Raw genomic sequence first — 18391 nt, forward strand, 5'->3', positions numbered from 1 at the left:
TTTGTGAAAACTCACAAAGCTGTACACAGGATGCATGCATGCTATACTTAAATAAAGTCTTTAAAAACTTAAAAACTGAAAGGAAAACACTCAGTTTCTGTCCCCTGCTACAGTTTCCCTCTTAAATTCTTATATAAATATGAACTCATAGATCAGTTTCATGGAATAAAAATTCAATCCTGTATTTTGTCTGACATGTCTCGCTCTCTTTAATTTTTCCAGACTCTGTATTAATTATCACTAAAATTATTAATGGATGAGAAAAAAATTCTAGGGCAAACCAGGGCTCTGGGAGACACAGAGAAAGCCATACCGGATGAGAGAGCAGTGGCTCTCAACCCTGAGTACACTTTTGAGTCACCTGGGAAGCTTTGAAAAATGCTGGGACCTGGAGCCCACTCCAGACCACATACAGACTCTCTGGGGCTGAGACCCAGGCATTAATATTTTCTTTTTTAAAAGCTCCCCAGATGATTCTAATCTGCAATGGGACTAAGGAGCACTAAACTAGTTGAACCAGAGGGACTGGCTCCTGGAAACTCTCTAGGCAAGTTGAAGCATGGCCTCTGCCCATCCTAGTGGAGGCTGAGGGGGTGGAAGTGAGTGCTTAGGGCTCAAGTGCCCTGGCACCCACTCAGGACCTCCTGCACATCCCACTTCCCCCAGACCTCAGGTAGGGACCCAGTGGGGAGCAATGCCCCCGCATGGAGGCAGCTGCCTCTGACAAGTGAGGGGGATGGGCCTCCCAGGGATTCGACACAGGACCCAGGGCTCTGGTTCCCGGCCAGGTGCTCAGACCGCTTGGACCACTTGCCAACACAGCCCCAAGACATACACCACTCCAAGCACACAACCCCAGAGCTAAGTCTTAACTACTACCCAGGGTCCAAATGACACCATGGAGAACCCACAGTTGGAAAACAGGAAACTGAGGAGATATAACAGTGGGAAGAAAGGTGACAGAGGTCAGCCTATAGCTCAGTCATCAGCTAGGACCTGGCTCAGGGACAAGTGGCAGGGCCAGGGAAAGGGTTGCCACATAGCCAGCTGCCCAGAGCTTCCAACACTAATCTCCAAAGCCCTGCACCACCCTCATCCTGGGTCCATGGTAACTGTACAAAGGGACCTCCAGGTCTGACCCCAGAAGATGGCTATTTGGCCCAGCAAAGATGCAGCATTTTACAAGCTCCTAGATAATTCTGACACAAGGAGTCCTTGGCCCACACCACACAAAGCAGTGTCCTCAGGGGACCTCTCTGCTTAGTCTAAAACTTAGGGATGAGCTTCAAAGCACAAGGGGCAAAAGAGGGGATGCGCTGAGGCCATGAGGAGTGTCACAGGATGGAAATCCCAGTGGGAGATGGGAAAAGGAGCCAAAGGGCCAGGAAAAGTAGGGGGGGTGTCTCTGGGGCACAGCCTCCAGCACTCCACTGAAAATCCATTTCTGTATGCCTGCAGAGTCAGGGTGTAGGGCAATAACGATCCCAATTGTTGGTCCAGCAGAGCCTGGTGCAGTCAGGGGGCACCCTCTGTACCCAGCCTGAAATTGCTCAGCCAGAGGGGAAGTGACTTGGCCCACACTCAAGAGAGGAGGTGCTGCAGAGGGAGTCTGTCTGGGGATGCAGGTGGGGCTGTCAGCCCAGAACCCTGCCTCTCTACTTCTTCCACCTTCTGCAGGGTAGCCAAAGGAATCAGAAATGGAAACTTCCTAAGGTATAGGAAGGGGCACTGGCAGGAAACAGCTCTTTCTGTAAACTCCATCTGTTTAGCAGGACTAGAAACCAAGGCCCACAGGCTAAGAGAGCAGACTTCTGGGGTCGGGGAGGCTAGGGGGTTGGGGGGAAGAGTGGGGGATGCCACAGAGGAGGCAAAGCAGGAAATCTCAATCAACAGGGCAGGGAGCTCAGGAGCTCACTGTCAGGGACAAGTTGCAAACCCTTTCAATGTCTTTGTTTCCTCAGCAAAGCCCATGAGGTTAGGATTACACGTGGAAAATGCTTGGAGGCGGGGTTGAAAAATCCAATTACTTAAGCACCAAAGGCCCCAGAGTTCCAGGCCAGAGTTAACTAGGATTGGCTCAGACCCTAATCTTACTGTCCTTGGGATGTTTGCCTCTTAAGGAATATTTTCATAACAAGACAATGCTACCTACACCTTAGCCCCCTTCCCACTCTCCTCTGGGATGAGGTGGCTGGAGTAGAAGGGGATTGGTATTTTTATTTTTTTGTCTAATCTTTAGCATCTTAAATGAAAAGGCCAAAGATCCTTAGCAGGAAAAAAAAAAAAACTCTGGAGAGTGTATAGTCAGGGGAAGGTGGGCTAAAACAGGAAGGAGATGCCCAAATTCGTGTAATGCAATCAGAGACATCGGATATCTGTCCTTACAGAAACCAGGGAAGAGTTTGTGATCAGCCCTCAAAGGAAAAGGGCTATACCTCTAGATTAGTGAGAGCCACAGGATGGGAAAAGCCCAAAATTCAAGGTGCCCTGCCTGGGCCAATGGAGCTTCAGTGTCCCACAGGTCCCAAGTCCACTCTGCATCTACAGAAGACCTGGCCTTCCTCTGAACTGTTCTGCTCCTCTAAATGATGCAGCTTGCACACACGCAGGGGTTCAACAGGTTCTGACACTTCTCCACCAGAATCGGAGACTCACAGAAATGCAAGGGTGAAGGAGAGGCATCCTTGTCTACAGAAGCTGAGATGCAAGTAAACCTTTCGAGGTCCTTAAAGAGAATCTCTCGAATAGCAAGATCTCCATTCTTCCAGGCGGTAGCTCTGTTCCCAAGATGGACAGTACATAAGGGAGAGGAAATCATGTCCAGAGAGGAGTGGAGGGGTCAAAACAGAGACCCTCTGCTCTCCCAGAAGCAAAGTTCAAAAGGAATGCTGTAGAGGGTATGGCCCATAATCTGTTCATCACTAGTCCACCATGACTAAACCCTGAGAACCAAGAGCATGCCTTTAGAAGCCCTCATGGCAACTGGAACCTGCTATGATACCTAAGAGCCTTTTCACTGGACTCACCTTACCAGTGGCTCGCCAACCTGTCTGGGTGGTGCTGAGCTCCTGATGTGAACTATGCGTAGTGGCAAGCTGTGAACTAGCTGTACAAAGCAGGACTGTGTGCAGTCTGCAACATTTTGGAAATTAAGAAAAAAAAAAGAAAACTGGCTTTTTGCCACATTTAGTTTGAGAATAACTTTGGAGGTCAACCCCTTAACTTTACAGAGGAAACTGAAGTCCAGGGACATTAAGTGACCCACCCCCTGCAACCCCCATAGCTAGTGACAGGACCCAGAGTAGGAGCAGAGTTGGGAGTAGAGTGAAATAGAAACTGCACAATTGCCCTTCCCAGCCTCCTCTTCTCAGTCAGTAGTCTCTGTGGGGGCCATCTGAAGAAAGAAGGCTTCAGAACACACATTCCTAGTGAGTAGAAAGCAATTTCAGGTTCAGGGTAAAATGCTCAGGCATGGTATTTCCATCCAGCTTTACCTGAATCTCAAACACAACACATCTAAAGCCAACACCTTCCTTTCAAAACTAAGCTCTTTTCCCACCTATTCCATTTCTGACCTCACTCCCCTATTCTGTAATCACCAGATCCTAGCAATGTTAATTTATTGAAAACAAGGTTCAAATGTTGACTTTTCCTTCAAAGTCCCTCAAGTCCCCTGGGCCAGTGAGGAAGGCAAATGTAAAGAACTAGGCACAGCTGGGGTGAAGGGTTTGGTTTGCCCCATGCGAGTTCACAGCCCAAACAAAAAGATTAGAAGCCTTCACTGAATGAAAAACAAAAACCACCAATTCTGGTTTTCCCACTTAGAGTTTTGATTTTAGGTAATTTAGTTAATGTCTCTTGTTTCCAGTAGTATTGTAAAGTTAAAATAATAATAGTTTCTCTTATATTTCAGGACTATCACTGTACCTGGAACATGGTAGATGCTCAGTAAATGTTGGAAGACAAAGGGAGGACACAAAGGAGATAAAGTGAATGGAGCTGGGGTCAGAGCCACAGACAGCAAGTCAGTCAACTGATTCTACTCCTCTAAGCCATCCTGTCCCCTATTTGCCCAAAGTCTTCTTAAACTAAACTACAAGGAAGCCATCTCCTTCTCCAAAGCTGCAGACATGCTGGGAACAAGGGGGAGGTGACCTCAGTTGACTGCCAGATGCCCAAGCATGAGAGGAAATGAGGCCAACAGCTCAAGAGGTCAGGATGGGAAAGAGGACTTGAGAGGACTGGGAGACCCAAAAGCTGAGCCAAACCAGAGCCCCTCCCTACACTCGCTACCCCCACCCCCACCCCCCAGGCAAACCATTTGTTATAGCCTCATGGGTATGGGAGGGACTTGGCAAGACCACAAAAATCATTTAAGCAGGAATATCCACCTGCAGCAGAAGGAAGCCCAGGCCCCAGGTCCCTCCTCAGCGAGCCCAGCCAGAGGGCCACAGCCAGCCATCCCTGCAGGCAGCTCCAGGGCCCCTGAACCAATGAGGGCAGAAAGGTGCTTCCTTAGGCTCACCATGCATCTATCTTGCAAAGTCCTTTCCCTCTCCCTCCACATGCAAAAACCAGCTGGGATCACTATGGAGGTGGAGCTGAGCTCTGGAGCTCTAGCTCCAGTTGTTAAGATGCGTGAGGGAAGCCCTCTCCCTCATTCTCAAACTCAGCTCCTGAATCATCATGCTTGGTTCCCTTCCCTCTTGCCTGACATGCTCACCTGCTTTCTTATCTCTGCAAGTTCACTACCACTTATAAACATGCCTCAGAAAAAAAGGACCCTCACAAAGTGCTGGGGAGTAGGAAGAGCAGGCAAGGAGGAACTGAGAGGAGTCACCCACGTCCATGCAAAGTCAAGGATCACAGATCCTCGACGCAGGGGCATTCCTGCAGTGGTCCAAGGAGAGACAGGAGGCAGTGATCCTTGACACAGCCCCAAAACATCTTCCAGACATCCTCAGTCAGTCAAGGATTCCAGAGGGCAGAGAATGGGAGCAGCATGGGAGCCCAAAAGCAGGGTGGCCTTGTGCTCTTGGCACTGGGCACTTACCTATCCAGGCTGTCAAAAGGAGGCAGTGGCAACAGTGTGAGTTATGGCATGTTCCCTGGGATATCATGGGTAGATGTGCAACACACTAGACAGTAAAATGAGAACTTGTGCTTTTCAAGCTCAACTCTGCCTGTGCTAGGCACCACGCACACCCTACATCACGGGCACTCCTGAAACTTCAGCAGGCCAGGGCACCCAGGAGATGAGTGTATTCTCACTGGCTGCTGGACACCATTCACCATGAGGCTTGCCCATCTCATGGGAACACAGACTGTGACACAGAGTCCTGTGTCCCAGAGTCTTGGTCTGATCTCAAAATGAGCTCACACACCAGACACACCTTCCTGCACCACTACCTGGTGAGGAAGAGGATCTGGCAAAACGGCCTTATCTGGAGTATGTGGGACAACTGCAACCACCCAGACACCTAAGAAAACTCCATGTGGGGCAAGGCAGCACCAGGAGCAGGGAGAGTGCTCAGATCCGAGTGTTTGCTGGCAGTGCCAGTGCCAGCTTCTCAGACAGCTCAACAATAAAAACAAGCAGAGACACAACCCCGGTGTTGTAAAAAGGCAGCCAACTCAGGCCCCACTCTGAGAAGGGCAGGGAGGAAAGCCGTGTTTGTAGAGCTTCCTCTGGGTTTTTCAAGTAGCCCCTGCCACATGTCCACAACAACCAAGGGTTGAGGTATGAGGCCAGGCACTTCCGGCAGGACTGCAGGGCCAGCAGAATGCAGGCAGGGAGAAATGGGGAACACACTTGGAAAGAGCTGAAGAGAAGCCATCGCTAGGCAGGGTGGTAGGAGGGGTGATTACAGGGAGTAAACAAACCTGCCAGCAGTCCTTCCTCCCAGCAGAGGGAAGCTCTGGCGGACAAGGCTGGAGCTGCCCCCTCCCTGAGCCCATCTGTTCCCATCCCCTTGTCCTGCTTTCCCTAGGGTGTGGGGAGAACAGGTGCACTCCATGATCTCTGTGCCCAAAGCCCTCAACAGCACATGGGTGATTATGGCTCCCCTAGTCAGCAGGGGGAGGCCAGGGGAGGAAGCGGAGGTGGAACCCAGGGGTTCTGGCTCCAGGGAAGAGTGTGGTGTGAGCTCACAGCTCTCTCCTCCCCACCCACAACACTGCCAGCACCAACTGCACTCTGCTTGCCTCAGGGGCCTCCCACGGTCTGGCCCAGGTGATCGTCCACTACTCCCAGCTTCGCTAAGGCATGCCCAGCTCCCCACAGGGGCCAATGCCACCTGGCTCTTCTCCTTCCTCTAGAAGCAAAATTCTTGCCCTCCCCCAAGCACTTCTTTGCCTCAAGTTCCTTGGAAGGAGGCCAGGGAACCACCCTGGCTCCTGATCCACCCTGCAGCCTCCCCCAGGATCCCCCATCCCACATGGGGAAGCAGAGTTCCTCCCTGCCAGCATCGCCCCCCAGACAGTGAGTGCCACTTCCAGCACCTACACAGAGCTTCCCACAGGTTTCCCAGGAAGCAGGAGGAGGATTTCCAGGGAGGAAAGTCTAAGGGTGTCTGGGGACATGAGCAGCTCACCCACCTGCTATCCAAGCAACCAGACTCCCCTAGCTCCCCACAGGCTCCTGGGGCCTCAGGGGAGGGTGGGGCTGAGGCAAAGACAGGAACAGGCTCCCTCCGTCCTAGGAGAAGTCCCATCCTGTCCTGTCCCTGCCCACTTGTCCCCACACTCCTTCCCCTGCCTCTCTGCTCTTGCCTTGAGAGGCAGCCACATGGAGCTGCCTCCCGCTCTGTTTCCTCCACCGTGGCCAGCACAGGATACTGCTGAGTAATCCCAAACTCAAGGCGGGTCCCCAGTCCTGGCAACAGGGGCAAAGGCCAAGGAAACCTACACTCCTGGTCCTTGCCAACCGGGAGGAACATCTGGGTTTCCCAGTAATGGTTGAAAACACACCACTCTGCCCTGCCTTGATCCAAATACCCCAGAGCCTCAGACAACCACATGGAGAAGCCCAGTGCCCCCTTCTCCACTTCCCACCCACCAGGTAACAACCCCTTCCCACTCCCCCAGACACCAAGCTGCACAAAGTAACAGCAGCCACCCCCGGAATCCCAGTCATGATGTTGCATCAGCCCCCACCCTACCCAAAATATCCTCACCCCCACCACCTCCTCTCCTCTCCAGCCATCTCCATGGTGACAGCAGCATGACTAATGACACCCTATCAGCTTCAGACTCAGAAGCGCGATTCCCCCTCCCCCTTACAACCCCCCTCAGCCCCCACACCGGGGATTTCTGCAGACTGGATGCAAACCAACAGTGCCAGGGACATTCTGGAGAGATTTCCAGAGGCAAGGGTTGGGAGAGGGTTGCATGTCTTAAAAAAATAGCAGTCCAACAAACCCAATCCTAACTGCACCCAGACCATCCAGCTGAGAAAGCAAACGGAATCCAAACAAAACCTGCACAGGCCTGAGAATTCATTGGCGGCCCCCCCCCCCGCCCCCCTCAGCTGCCACTACACACACAGTGGGAGATTAAGGGATCACCGGAGGAGACCCTTTATTTTTATCCAACCCGGTCAAACCCATCACCCCCATCTCTCTCTCTCTCTCTCTCTCTCTCTCTCTCTCTCTCTCTCTCTCACACACACACACACACACACACACACACACACACACACACGGTACCTTGACAGCAGCCCCTTGTCCCCACTGCCCGGCTACTTCACCAGCCTTTATTTGCACCTGCAAAAGAAGTCAGAGAGAGACTGATGAGCGAGGCTGACACCAGGAAAGAAGCAAAGTCCTTCTGCTGCACCCCCGGCACCACTGCAGGGAGAGGGGGAGAATGGGAGGGGGGACCTCGGAAAGAAAGGATAGCAGGGACCATCTTCCTGCCTCCAGATGCAGCCCAGACTCGCGGCGGATGGGCTCAGTCGCCTTCCAGTGTGTTTTTGTTTTCATGTCTCCTTTTTCCGTCCTCCCAAAATCCAGGAGAACACTGCCCCTCCTCCTGTGTCCTGTCTGGCCGCGTCCCTCCCCGCCCTGCCCGCTCTACCTCGGCCGGCCTCCTCTGGTGCATCGGCCGGAGGGCCTCCCATTATCCCCGCCGGAGCGCACGGAGGGAGGCACTGCAGAGGAGGCGGCGGCCAGCTGCCGGCTTGGCTCCCCTCCCCGCCGCCGGCGAGGCTGGTGTGCAGGGGGCGGTGCGCTCGCCAGCCAATCCCCGCGGCCTGCCGGGCGGGGGCAGGGCCACCGGGGGCTGGACCTGCCCAGCGGGGAGGCGGGGGCGCCGCCGGGGGTGCCGCGGAGCCGCGCTGGCGGCGGCCCAGGCCTGCCGCCGCTCCCTGACAGGCCGGGGATCCCAGGGCACCCCGCCTCCTCCCGTGAGGAGGACCCGAAGGTTATACCCAGAGACATCCTCTGCATGTCCAGGGTCAAGAATGCCTGACCGCGCCTGGGGTCGAGCCCACTCCTCCTGCCTGCACCACTCTCTAACCAGGACCACCCAGCAGCAGTTAGGACCGAGCCAGGTGCTGTGGTAACTGCACCCGGTCCTAACTGCTGCGGTAACTGCACCCGGAGCAATAGCCTCTGCAATCTTCCAGGAAAAAAAGCTTTGGCAGTATGAACCTTCACCCCATTCTGTAGATGAAGCAACAAGGCAAGTCAAGTGGACTAACTTACCCAAGGTGACAGGAGCTAGGAAACAGCAGCTCTGGGACTCTAAGCCAGGTCTGTCTGGCTCTGAAGACCAGACCCTTAACCATTATGCAGTCCTACTCTTTCCTCCCTCCAGTGCCCACCTCGGAAAACAGACCTTTTCTTGAAGCCCACGCTGCCTGTGGCTCAACCCCTTGCCAAGTCAGCCTTGCCCTCCCGGTACCCACCCACACCTTAGGATCAGTCATCCTCTTACCTGAACATACCCCGCCATCCAGACAGCCTCCCCCGTCACCATCACTCCACTGTTTCCTCTTCTCTCAGAAAGGCCACAGGAGGCGCCCCCCTCCCCCCCCCAGGGATCAGGGCTGCCCATCCCCAGAAAGGCTGAGGAGAGGTGGCCCAGACTCCCAGAGCTCTGGCCTCTGGTTCTCAGACTCTGAGCCTTTGATGGCTGCACATGCAGGAGACTGGAGACAGGGCAGGAGAAAGAGCAGAATGGGGTGAGGAAGGCCCTGCAATCCATCCCTGCATTTAATTCTTGGGCACTTCCTGCTCCACCCCATGCCCTGCCTGCAGCTGTGCACCCCAGAGCTCCACCTCCCTGGAAGAGGATGTCCACAGACTGGCACTCACTTCTGGCTCCTCCACTCCCCAGCTGCAAACCTTGGAGTGGTATCTAACATCTGTAAGCCTGGCTTTGCTCATGAGTGAAATGGAACTATGAAGAGCAGCTACCTCACACACATTGTAAGGATCCTGTGAAGAACAGGGGCATAGTGCCTGCCACACTGTAGTGCTGCTAGTCACCATCACTCTTACTTTCTGGGAGAGCGCACCTTGTGCTACTCCTCAGGCTCATAGATGGAGAAGCTGAGGCCAGAGAGAAGTGCCTCTAGGACTAGTTAGGCTGGTGAGAACCCCAGTTTCAGTGTCTCTACCCACTGCACCACAGATGCCCAGTGGCTGCCCCCTCCCTGGGGCCCCCATGGGGGTACTCCAAATGAGCTACCTGAGCAGAAACAAGGAAGCTGGCCTCCAGTGAGGCGACTCTAGGAGGCACCAGGGCCCACACCCACCTTATCCCTGGGGACAGGGACAGCTCTGCTGGGCTCCTTCCCAGAATAGGTGACAAGGCAGGGCAAGGAGCAGTGTCCTGAGCCACGGCTCAACGTAGGGAACCTTCTGCACCCCTTAGCTCCTATGCTGGCCTGGCCAAGTGAAACCCCACCTTTACCCTGGTCCCACAAACTGCTGTCCCACGCACCCACCCCACTCACAGTCTGCTGCTATGAGAGCAGCCAGCACTGCCTGGACAGTAACCATTAATACTGTTGCCTCAGTGCCTGCCACAGTTTATCAAGCCTCTGCTACAGACCAGGCCCTGTACCAACAGTGCTAGAGGAGCAACGCACTTGACTTACTCCACACACAACCCTGTCTCTTATGGGGAAACAGACAGAGATGTTCAGTTACTTGCCAATCAACACGCAGCTGGTGAGTGGGGGGCTAGAATTCCAGTCTAAGCCATTCTCATTCCAGCTCTCTAACCCCTCTTTGACAAACCCAGGTAAATGGAAAAAGGGCTGGGGGCACTTAAACCTAACCTCTTCCTGTTAAGCTCTGGGTCTGAGAATAGTAACATTTTCATGCTTTGGAGAGGAGATGCTGCTCCTTGTCTAGGTTCCCCTCCTCTCCTGCCTGGCACATGACTTAATCCAAATGTTACCTCCCTCTGCCACTTTCCCAGCTTATCTAGCCCCCGTGAGCATCACCCACTCCTCCTGGGGCCTCACAGAGCAGCGGGGGGCCTCTCCTAGAGTACCAGTCACAACCAAGTGTAGTTATTTATTTATACGGTGGACTTCCCCACGTGGGCGGGGGCCCTGTCTTCCCCACTTTACTAGGCTCTGCGCAGAGCTGGAATGTGCTGAGCTGAGTTTGTACACAAGGAGGGTGGAGAGGCAGGGGGTTGGGTACTGAGATATGGAGGCCACTCTCCAGGTCAGCCTTCTCTCAGGTCCCCAAGGCTCAGAGGGACACCTCTCCTGAGAAGGGAGGACCTGTCAATAACTGAACTGTAGTTGAGTCCCAGCTTTCTTCAGCCAGCAGGAGCCATCCTGCCTCTCTGCTTGACCCACCCCAATATGAACTCTGTCCTATTCCAACCACAGGGCCAGATCTGCGCTAGAGGAGCAACACACTTGACTTACTCCACACACAACCCTGTCTCTTATGGGGAAACAGACAGAGATGTTCAGTTACTTGCCAATCAACATGCAGCTGGTGAGTAGGGGGCTAGAATTCCAGTCTAGGCCATTCTCATTCCAGCTCTCTAACTCCTCTTTGCCAACCCCAGGTAAATGGAAAGAGGGCTGGGGTATCCAGCAGCCTTTGGATACCCTGGAAGAACCTGTGGTCCCAAGGCAGTCCATGCTAGCCTCCCATCCTTTTCCAAGGCAACTGGCATGCCAGGACTCCAAGGGTCACCAAAGTGCATGCTGGGCAGTGTTGCATCCAGCAAAGGATCTCCACATCCACACCTGCCCCACACCAGTCTCTACCTGCCCCCCTCTCTACATCTGGGGTCCCTCAGTGACTGACCCAGAGGTACTTGGGAACCCCTCTGCATGGGGGCCAAGGGTCTCTCTCCACCTTCCTTCATGACCGCTAGTTCCACTGCATTCCCAGCAGGAAGAACAGGGCCACAGCCCTCCCCACCAGGGACAGGTGTATGGATTCACTTATTCTCAGAACACATAAACCAGCCTAACACCAAGAACCTCAGAAGCATGGATACCCACAGGCCAGAGCCCACACAGACATACAACGACTAGGGGATAAAGACACAGACATAGATTTAGGGGGATTTACAGGAACATCAATCACACACCAACTCCACGTCAGGCCCCATACTGGGAGCACAACATACCATCTCTTATTTAACCCTGAAAACAAACCAATGAGACAGGAATTATTCATGCCCATTCTGTAGGTGGAGAAATCAGAGTATAGAGAGGTTAAGCACCTTGTCCAAGATGACACAGCTAGAAAATGACTGAGCAGGGCTCTCACCATCCCCTCACTGTAGCCATACAGCTGAGGCTGCTCTGTGAAGTTCTATAATTTTCATATCGACCTACCTCTTCCAGGGCTGGCAGGGGGCAGACAGACTTTTCCTCCTCCCTGGCCATGGCAGTGTGCTGAATGAGGTTACTCCCCACAGAATTTTACTCCAAAGCTCAAAGTGGGTTCAACCTACTTCCTCCAGGAAGCCTTCTAGGGTTACCCCAGTCCTCTGCCAGCTGACAGCACTTTTGTGTTTCTCATCTGACACTGTTCTGTCTCTCTAGGTGTCCTGCCTCTCCAACCTGAATGGCTGGAATCATGCCTTTCCAAAAGCCTCTGAGGAGTTTTACCCAACATTCCGCACCCTGAAGGCACTTGGAGTCAGCTATGAGGTAAGTCTGTGACCTCCTTCCATTCCCTCTCCAACGCACAAAGGATCCTGCCAACGAAACCCAACTCCCCCTCCACCTTCAGAGCCTATGTCTGAAGTCCCTGGTGTCCACGCATCAATTCCCACCCAAGTAATTGCAGCCCATTACTCACATCATCCCCTATATTTCAGACTCTTTGCGGTTGTCATGGGAACTGCCTTTGCCTTCATTCACTGATCAGGCCTCACAATTAGCTTTGGCAGCGGAAGTCTGTGTCAACAACAATCACGGGGAGGAGGAAGCGGAGGAGGAAGAAGAGGGGGATGAGAAAAGGTGCTCCTCCTTGGAGACGTAACAGAATCAGACTGTACCCAGTATGTCCAAGGGAAAACAGAGCCAGCCAACGGCTCTGCCTGCAAGCCTCCATACCCACAAACAGAACACGCCCGACCTCCCGGGCGGGCAGGCAGCAGCTCTACCCATACTCTGCATGCCCTACTAGATGCTTGTGGGAAAGTCTTACTCTGTGACGGGGGAAGTCTTAGTCAGGGTTTCCCCACCCCAAATTCAACAGCCATAGAATGTCATTATATTCCAGGACCCAAGAAGGTGGGACAGGAATGCTGAGTGGTTTAGAAACCTGGGGGCAGTGCCTGAGAAAGGATTCCAACAGGAATTAACACAAAGTGCCTTATCTTCCACCTCAAGATCCCAAAACAGCCTCAGGTGGCACCTTGCAGGCTCTCTGCATACTTCCACACCCCTGCCACCAGCCATGAGCATTTGAGTAGCATCTCTACACACCTCAGGCTCAGGGAAGATGCCTCCCTCCTGAAAGACTCCCTCATCCTTCACATGTCACTACCCTGAGACTCTCAAACTATGTCTCTTCCCTTCCCCCTGGGCTCTCTGGGTCCAAAGGTGATGAAGGCTGGTCTCTGCCCTCAAGGCGTCCTCCCTCATGGCCCTAACAGACTGTAGTGTAATTTGTTTCCATGTTTTTCTCCCTCCCCAGACTGTGAGCTCATTAAGGACAGAGTAAATGCTGCCTCCCCTTTACCAGCAGCTGAGGCTCAGCGCAGCATCTTGCACACAGCCAGTCCCAGGCGAGACCTGTTGAATGAGGCTGGGAAGGCAACTTTTGGGTCTACAAGTCAAAGCAGATGACATCCTGCCTCCGGAAACTGAAGCCAGCTCCAGAGAGGGAAGCTGCCTTGCCCTGCACCGGGAACACCGTAGGTCCAGGGACCAGGAAACATTCTGGTAAGGTGTCCCTTCCCTGTTCTCCTAGTACCAGCTCTTCTCCTGCTGGCTCCCAACGCACCCCCCCCCCCCCACCGCAGCTCCCCATTCTGTAGCATGACACAATCCAGACAGGACCTAGACTCACAGTGAGTCTGCCATCCCTCTCTCCTAGGGCTCCAGGGTCATTCCCAGCATCAGTGAGGAAACTGGGGCACCCAAAGCTTACCCCTGAAGGGTAGAGTAATCAATAAAAAGTAAGACAGAAGAAAAAAAGGGAAGCAAGAGAGAGCTGGTGTCCTTCCCACAGAATGGCTCAGAAGTGAAACAGTCTCCAGTCTAGTACCATGTTGTCTTGGATTCTTCTGGCCTTACTTGGTCCAGGATGGTGGGGGGAGAGTGGCGGGGGTGGTGGGGCTGTAAGACACATGCAGTCTGGCAAATGCACCTAAATGACACTATCCAATGCAACTTCCTTTCCATTCAGGAAATCCAGAATTACTGCTCTACCAACAGTAGGAGGTGTATTATTCTGTCCATAAACGCCCTGGCTGGGTGTGAGGAGGTGGGGCACATCTGAGTTGGAACTTGTACAGGTCAGAGCCAGCAGTGCAGTAACATATCTTGTGTGACCTGAAGCAAGCAAGCAACCCCCAGACCTGTGGCAGCCTGAAGGTCATCCAGTCACCCCACACTGGATTCCCCACTTTATTTTTCCTCTCCCTCAGTGACTAACAAAAACTCAGGCTACTAGATTTCTTATGCAAAGGACAGGAGACAGGGCTGAGAAGGGTGTGTCCATTCCAGGTACACCCACAGCCTCCATTGTGCCCAGATACACTGGGGCAGAGGCTGGCCACAACCCTAAAGGGCTTTGCCAGAAACAGCCAGTCGGCTGCAGCAGGCCTCAAGGAGAATGAAAGGGTTCCCTTCCTTTGCAGCACCTTCTCTCTCTTCCTGAGCATCCTACCTTCAATCCACAAGGGAGCTGTACAGAAGTGATGGGGAGGGGAGTGGAAACTAGTAACGACTCCTGAGACCCTAAGTTGGTCTTCCAGTGTGCAGTCACCACACTGTCTTCTCCAGAATGAGAGGCTCAAGGCAAGGAGTCAGTGATGGACTCGGGGCAGGTCCATGCAGAAGTAAGTTTGGGGCGAGAAGTAAACATGGACAAAGTTCACCAGGGCAGCTGGTCAAAACTGTGGATGGGAGAAGCCACTTCACCCTAGGGAGCTCCAGAGAGAGCATCTGGGTGGGGAGCCATGCCCCATTCCTAGCTGACATTCTTTCCCTTAGCAGATAATTACCACCTGGTCCATGCCCCCAAGGAGAAGCAAGGTGCTTTAACGGGTTAGGACCCAGGAAAGCTCTGTCCCTGTCCACATCCCTCCACTTTTCCTCAGGGTGGGGACAGGCCTCCTAACCCAAAATATCCTGAGAGCAGCCATCCAAGACAGCTATTTCCAACCCAGAGACAGGTGTCAGTGAGGGGTAGTGACCATATAGGGAAGCTCCATGTTCAAAAGCACTTGCCAAGGTGATGGAAATGTTCTCTATCTGCGTTGTCCAACACACAAGCCACTAGCTACATGCGGCTGTCAAGCACTTGACAGGCAGCTAGCACAACTGACTTACTGAATTTAATTTTAATGAACTGAAATTGAAATAGCCACGTGTGGCTAATGACTACCATAGTGGACAGCTCAGATAGAGCCTGCTTCTTAAGTCTGGGGAGGTCATGAGTACTCCTGACAATCTGCTGAAAACTATGAGCCCTCTCCCCTGAGAAAACATATCTCTGAACATTCACACACCATTTGGCAGAAATTTTTAGAAACTTCACAGACTCTGTTCTAACCTAGGTCTGAGATTAAGTCTAGGTATAAGATTGTCTAGAACATGACTAAAAACTATACCACATAAGAGAAATGTTTCTTCTGCAAGGTAGTTGTCTAAGGAATATGAAATAGACTTTGAGATAGACTTGCTACTACACTCTTCACAGTATTAGACACTGTATGGAAGTTCCCACCTGAGAGAGGCATCCTCATCACTACGCTGCCAGTCAGCGCTGGCCTCTACCCACACACGCAGACACAGGGGACATGCCACCCCTCAGTGCTGGCTCTTCAGACTTGGAACAACTGTCAATGTTAGACAATTATTTTTGCTAACACAGGTTCCATCTACCTGCTCGTAACTTCCGCCCACTAATCAAAGTTCTGAATACTCCTCTACTCAGAGGCATTGACTCCCTCTGCCACACAGACCTGACTTAGCCTGCGTTCCTTGTTTCCAAGCTGAATGGCCCTGTTTCTTTCAATTGTCCTGCATGTGACCACTCTGACAGATCTTTTCCAGATAGGCTGTCAACATCCCTTCTGGAGTTTCAGCATTCCTACTTGCCTGCTAGGAAGCCAGGGTTCCTTACTTATGCATTTATTTTCCTTTTTTAAAACAAGTACCAAACTTTGGATTTACCCTGATTAAATTCCATCAAGTTTGGCTGGGACCCATTCTCTTTCATTTGTTTTACCTTTCAACTTAACACCCCCCTTACCACCATCATCACCATGACCCCATGCCTCCACACACACAGATCTAACATGCCTACTCCCTACCTACATCTCATGAGAAGGCACACATGCTTTCTGCTCCATAAGCATCCAGACCCTTCCATGAGAGCCAAGATTCTATGGACACACCCCTCCTCTTCACAATCACTACCAGCTACCCCTCTCTTATGAGACACCAACTCCAGAGTCAGGCCGCTGAACAGCAAACATCTTCTGAGAGCTCTTTCCTGACTATTCTCAGAAACCTCACACAGTTCTTAAAGGGTTTGATTGATAACTACCTAGACTGGAAGGAAATAGACTCCAGAAGAACAAGAATAAACCTGGAGCATCTTAAGAGGTTCTCATCTCCCTGGCCTACTGGGTAAAGAAACGGATTGGGCTGGGTCATCTTCCTTACCCTTGTTGACAACTGGAGTTCATTACTTGTACATCGAGACTTATTTCTGTCCCCTTCTCCATGCCCCACCCCCTTCTACCAGTCACAGAAGTACTGTAGACCTCAAACTCTCCCAGACATACAAATCACCTGGGAATCGGGTTAAAGCTCAGATTCTGATTCAATAGGTCTGAGGTGGGGCCTGATTCTGCATTTCTAACAAGCTCCCTGGTCCACTGATGTTAAGGTGGAAATATGGCTGTGAACCATTCAGGTGCCTTAAGGTTCAGCTAAGCAATGTGCAGATAAGTCCATGTAGGTGCCCATCACCTCAGCTTCTCATCTGCATCAGAGGATTTCCACTCCAATTAGACATTAGATACTACTGGGAAGCCCCAGCACAGTTGGGTCCACCCCAGACCCACAAAGTTGATAAAAAGATTGAACAGGGCAGTTAGTTATAACAGTGCTCTCTTTTCAAGATGATTTTAAATCAGAAACTGACCCTGTGATCTGTCCTAGCTGGCAGAAGATAGCATCATGTATTTGCAAATCCATTAATTTGACTGGGCTGCTTTGTAAAGAACTACAGAGACCCACCCCACCTACTCCAAGCCCACCACTTGCCTTTCTAAAGTCTCATAAACCACCTTTTAAAGAATCTGCTCTAGAACTGTCAAATACTGACATCAAACTTATGTATTTATAAATTTCAAATCTTTTGAAAAATGGGACTTTTTGCCTGTCTCTGGTCTTTTTGGCCCTCTTTCAATCATCATAATTCTATAAAGATTGTCATTCTGTGAGCACATCTGAAGGTGTTAGTGGGAAGCAAATGACTCAGACTCAGGTAGGCCAGCCGACTGGTTCTTTCCTAACCACACACCCTGATTCTTTCCCCAGTTTACACCTTCTAATACAACAGGGACCCAATGGCTGCTGTTTTTCTGTTACTAGCTATGCTCCCCAAAGTTATAAGCCTACCCTTACTTCTCATTCTTCCTGGGAATATATAAAAGACTTCTATTGTCTTGAGTATTTTCCACCAGCCTCAGCATATTCTGGACACTGGACTTCCTGACACTCCTCTTAAGGGGTCAGACCACCCTTGAATCTGCCTTCAGTGATACCCACCCCCTTTCCACATAAGGAGCATCTGTACTCTAGACGGCATGCAGCCACAGGGATGGTTCAGCTCTTCCCCAGTCCCACCATCTTCCTCCTTACTGCACCACTCTGGACTGTTCTGTCAGCATTTCCGTTTTTTAAAAAGCAATCCTATCCTTCCAGCTAACTTCCCTTTTAGAGTCTGTGGTCATGATGTCAAAAACTGTTTGCATTTGAAAAACAATGTCTAAAGTCTGTAGTTCATACCTCTCCTTGCCAGGCCTTCTCTTTGGTTCTCTAAACTGTAGGATGAGAGCCCTTTCTCTAGAGAGTCTCAGCGTTTCTACTTTGGCCATCAGTCCTCCTCTGGTGGTGGGAACTAATGCCTGAAAGCTTCCCTCCCCACAGCCTCTAACTTCAGGAAGACAGGGCTACTGGCAGATAAGGCAAGAATTCTTCAGGCATTCTGACATTATTGAGAGACCCCCAGTTTCAAGTTATGTCTCAAATCTGGCATTGAGATCTGTTTCAGATACTAACCCCACTTGGATGGGGGTTAAACAGTGTTCTCACACCATATATGCACCTATTTCTCTTCATTTTTCATCCACATTGTTCTCAGTCATGCTTCCAACCTTACACAAACATTTTTTAATGCAGTTTTTCCCCCGATAGTTATTCTCCTACCTTCCATATCAGATATTCACTTCTCTCATGAGCAACATTGGTCCTGGGTGTCCAGCCATCTCCCCCAGCAAAGAGGCTGGCAATCTCCTCCCACCCTCTTCCTGGCCCTGGGGTCACATTTCTTCTTTGAGCAAGCTAGGGATAGTCTTGAGATAAACATTTAATTTGTATTACATCTTTACAGTTATAACTCAGAGGCTAACTAATGTACAATTGTTTATGCACAAAGGTTAATTCTTTTTTAGATGTTCTAGGAATGTGTTTCTCCCTGCACTGATT

General features: G+C 51.6%; 1 protein-coding gene across 3 annotated transcripts in view; it reads right to left on the bottom strand.

Moving 5' to 3' along the window:
- The window catches only part of TET3 (tet methylcytosine dioxygenase 3), a 97752-nt gene that overhangs the window by 73207 nt on the left and 6154 nt on the right, over window positions 1-18391 (bottom strand). For 2 of the 3 annotated variants that reach the window (XM_073211245.1, XM_073211251.1), the window contains one exon: window positions 7707-7763. In XM_073211245.1, coding sequence (XP_073067346.1) covers window positions 7707-7763 — 57 coding nt within the window. Of the gene's footprint in view, window positions 1-7706; window positions 7764-8076; window positions 8735-18391 lie in introns of those variants that run through there. The other variant, XM_073211249.1, reaches the window with a different exon arrangement.

Source organism: Manis javanica, chromosome 1, assembly GCF_040802235.1.
Source record: "Manis javanica isolate MJ-LG chromosome 1, MJ_LKY, whole genome shotgun sequence".
In the NCBI taxonomy this organism is placed as follows: Eukaryota; Metazoa; Chordata; class Mammalia; order Pholidota; family Manidae; genus Manis; species Manis javanica.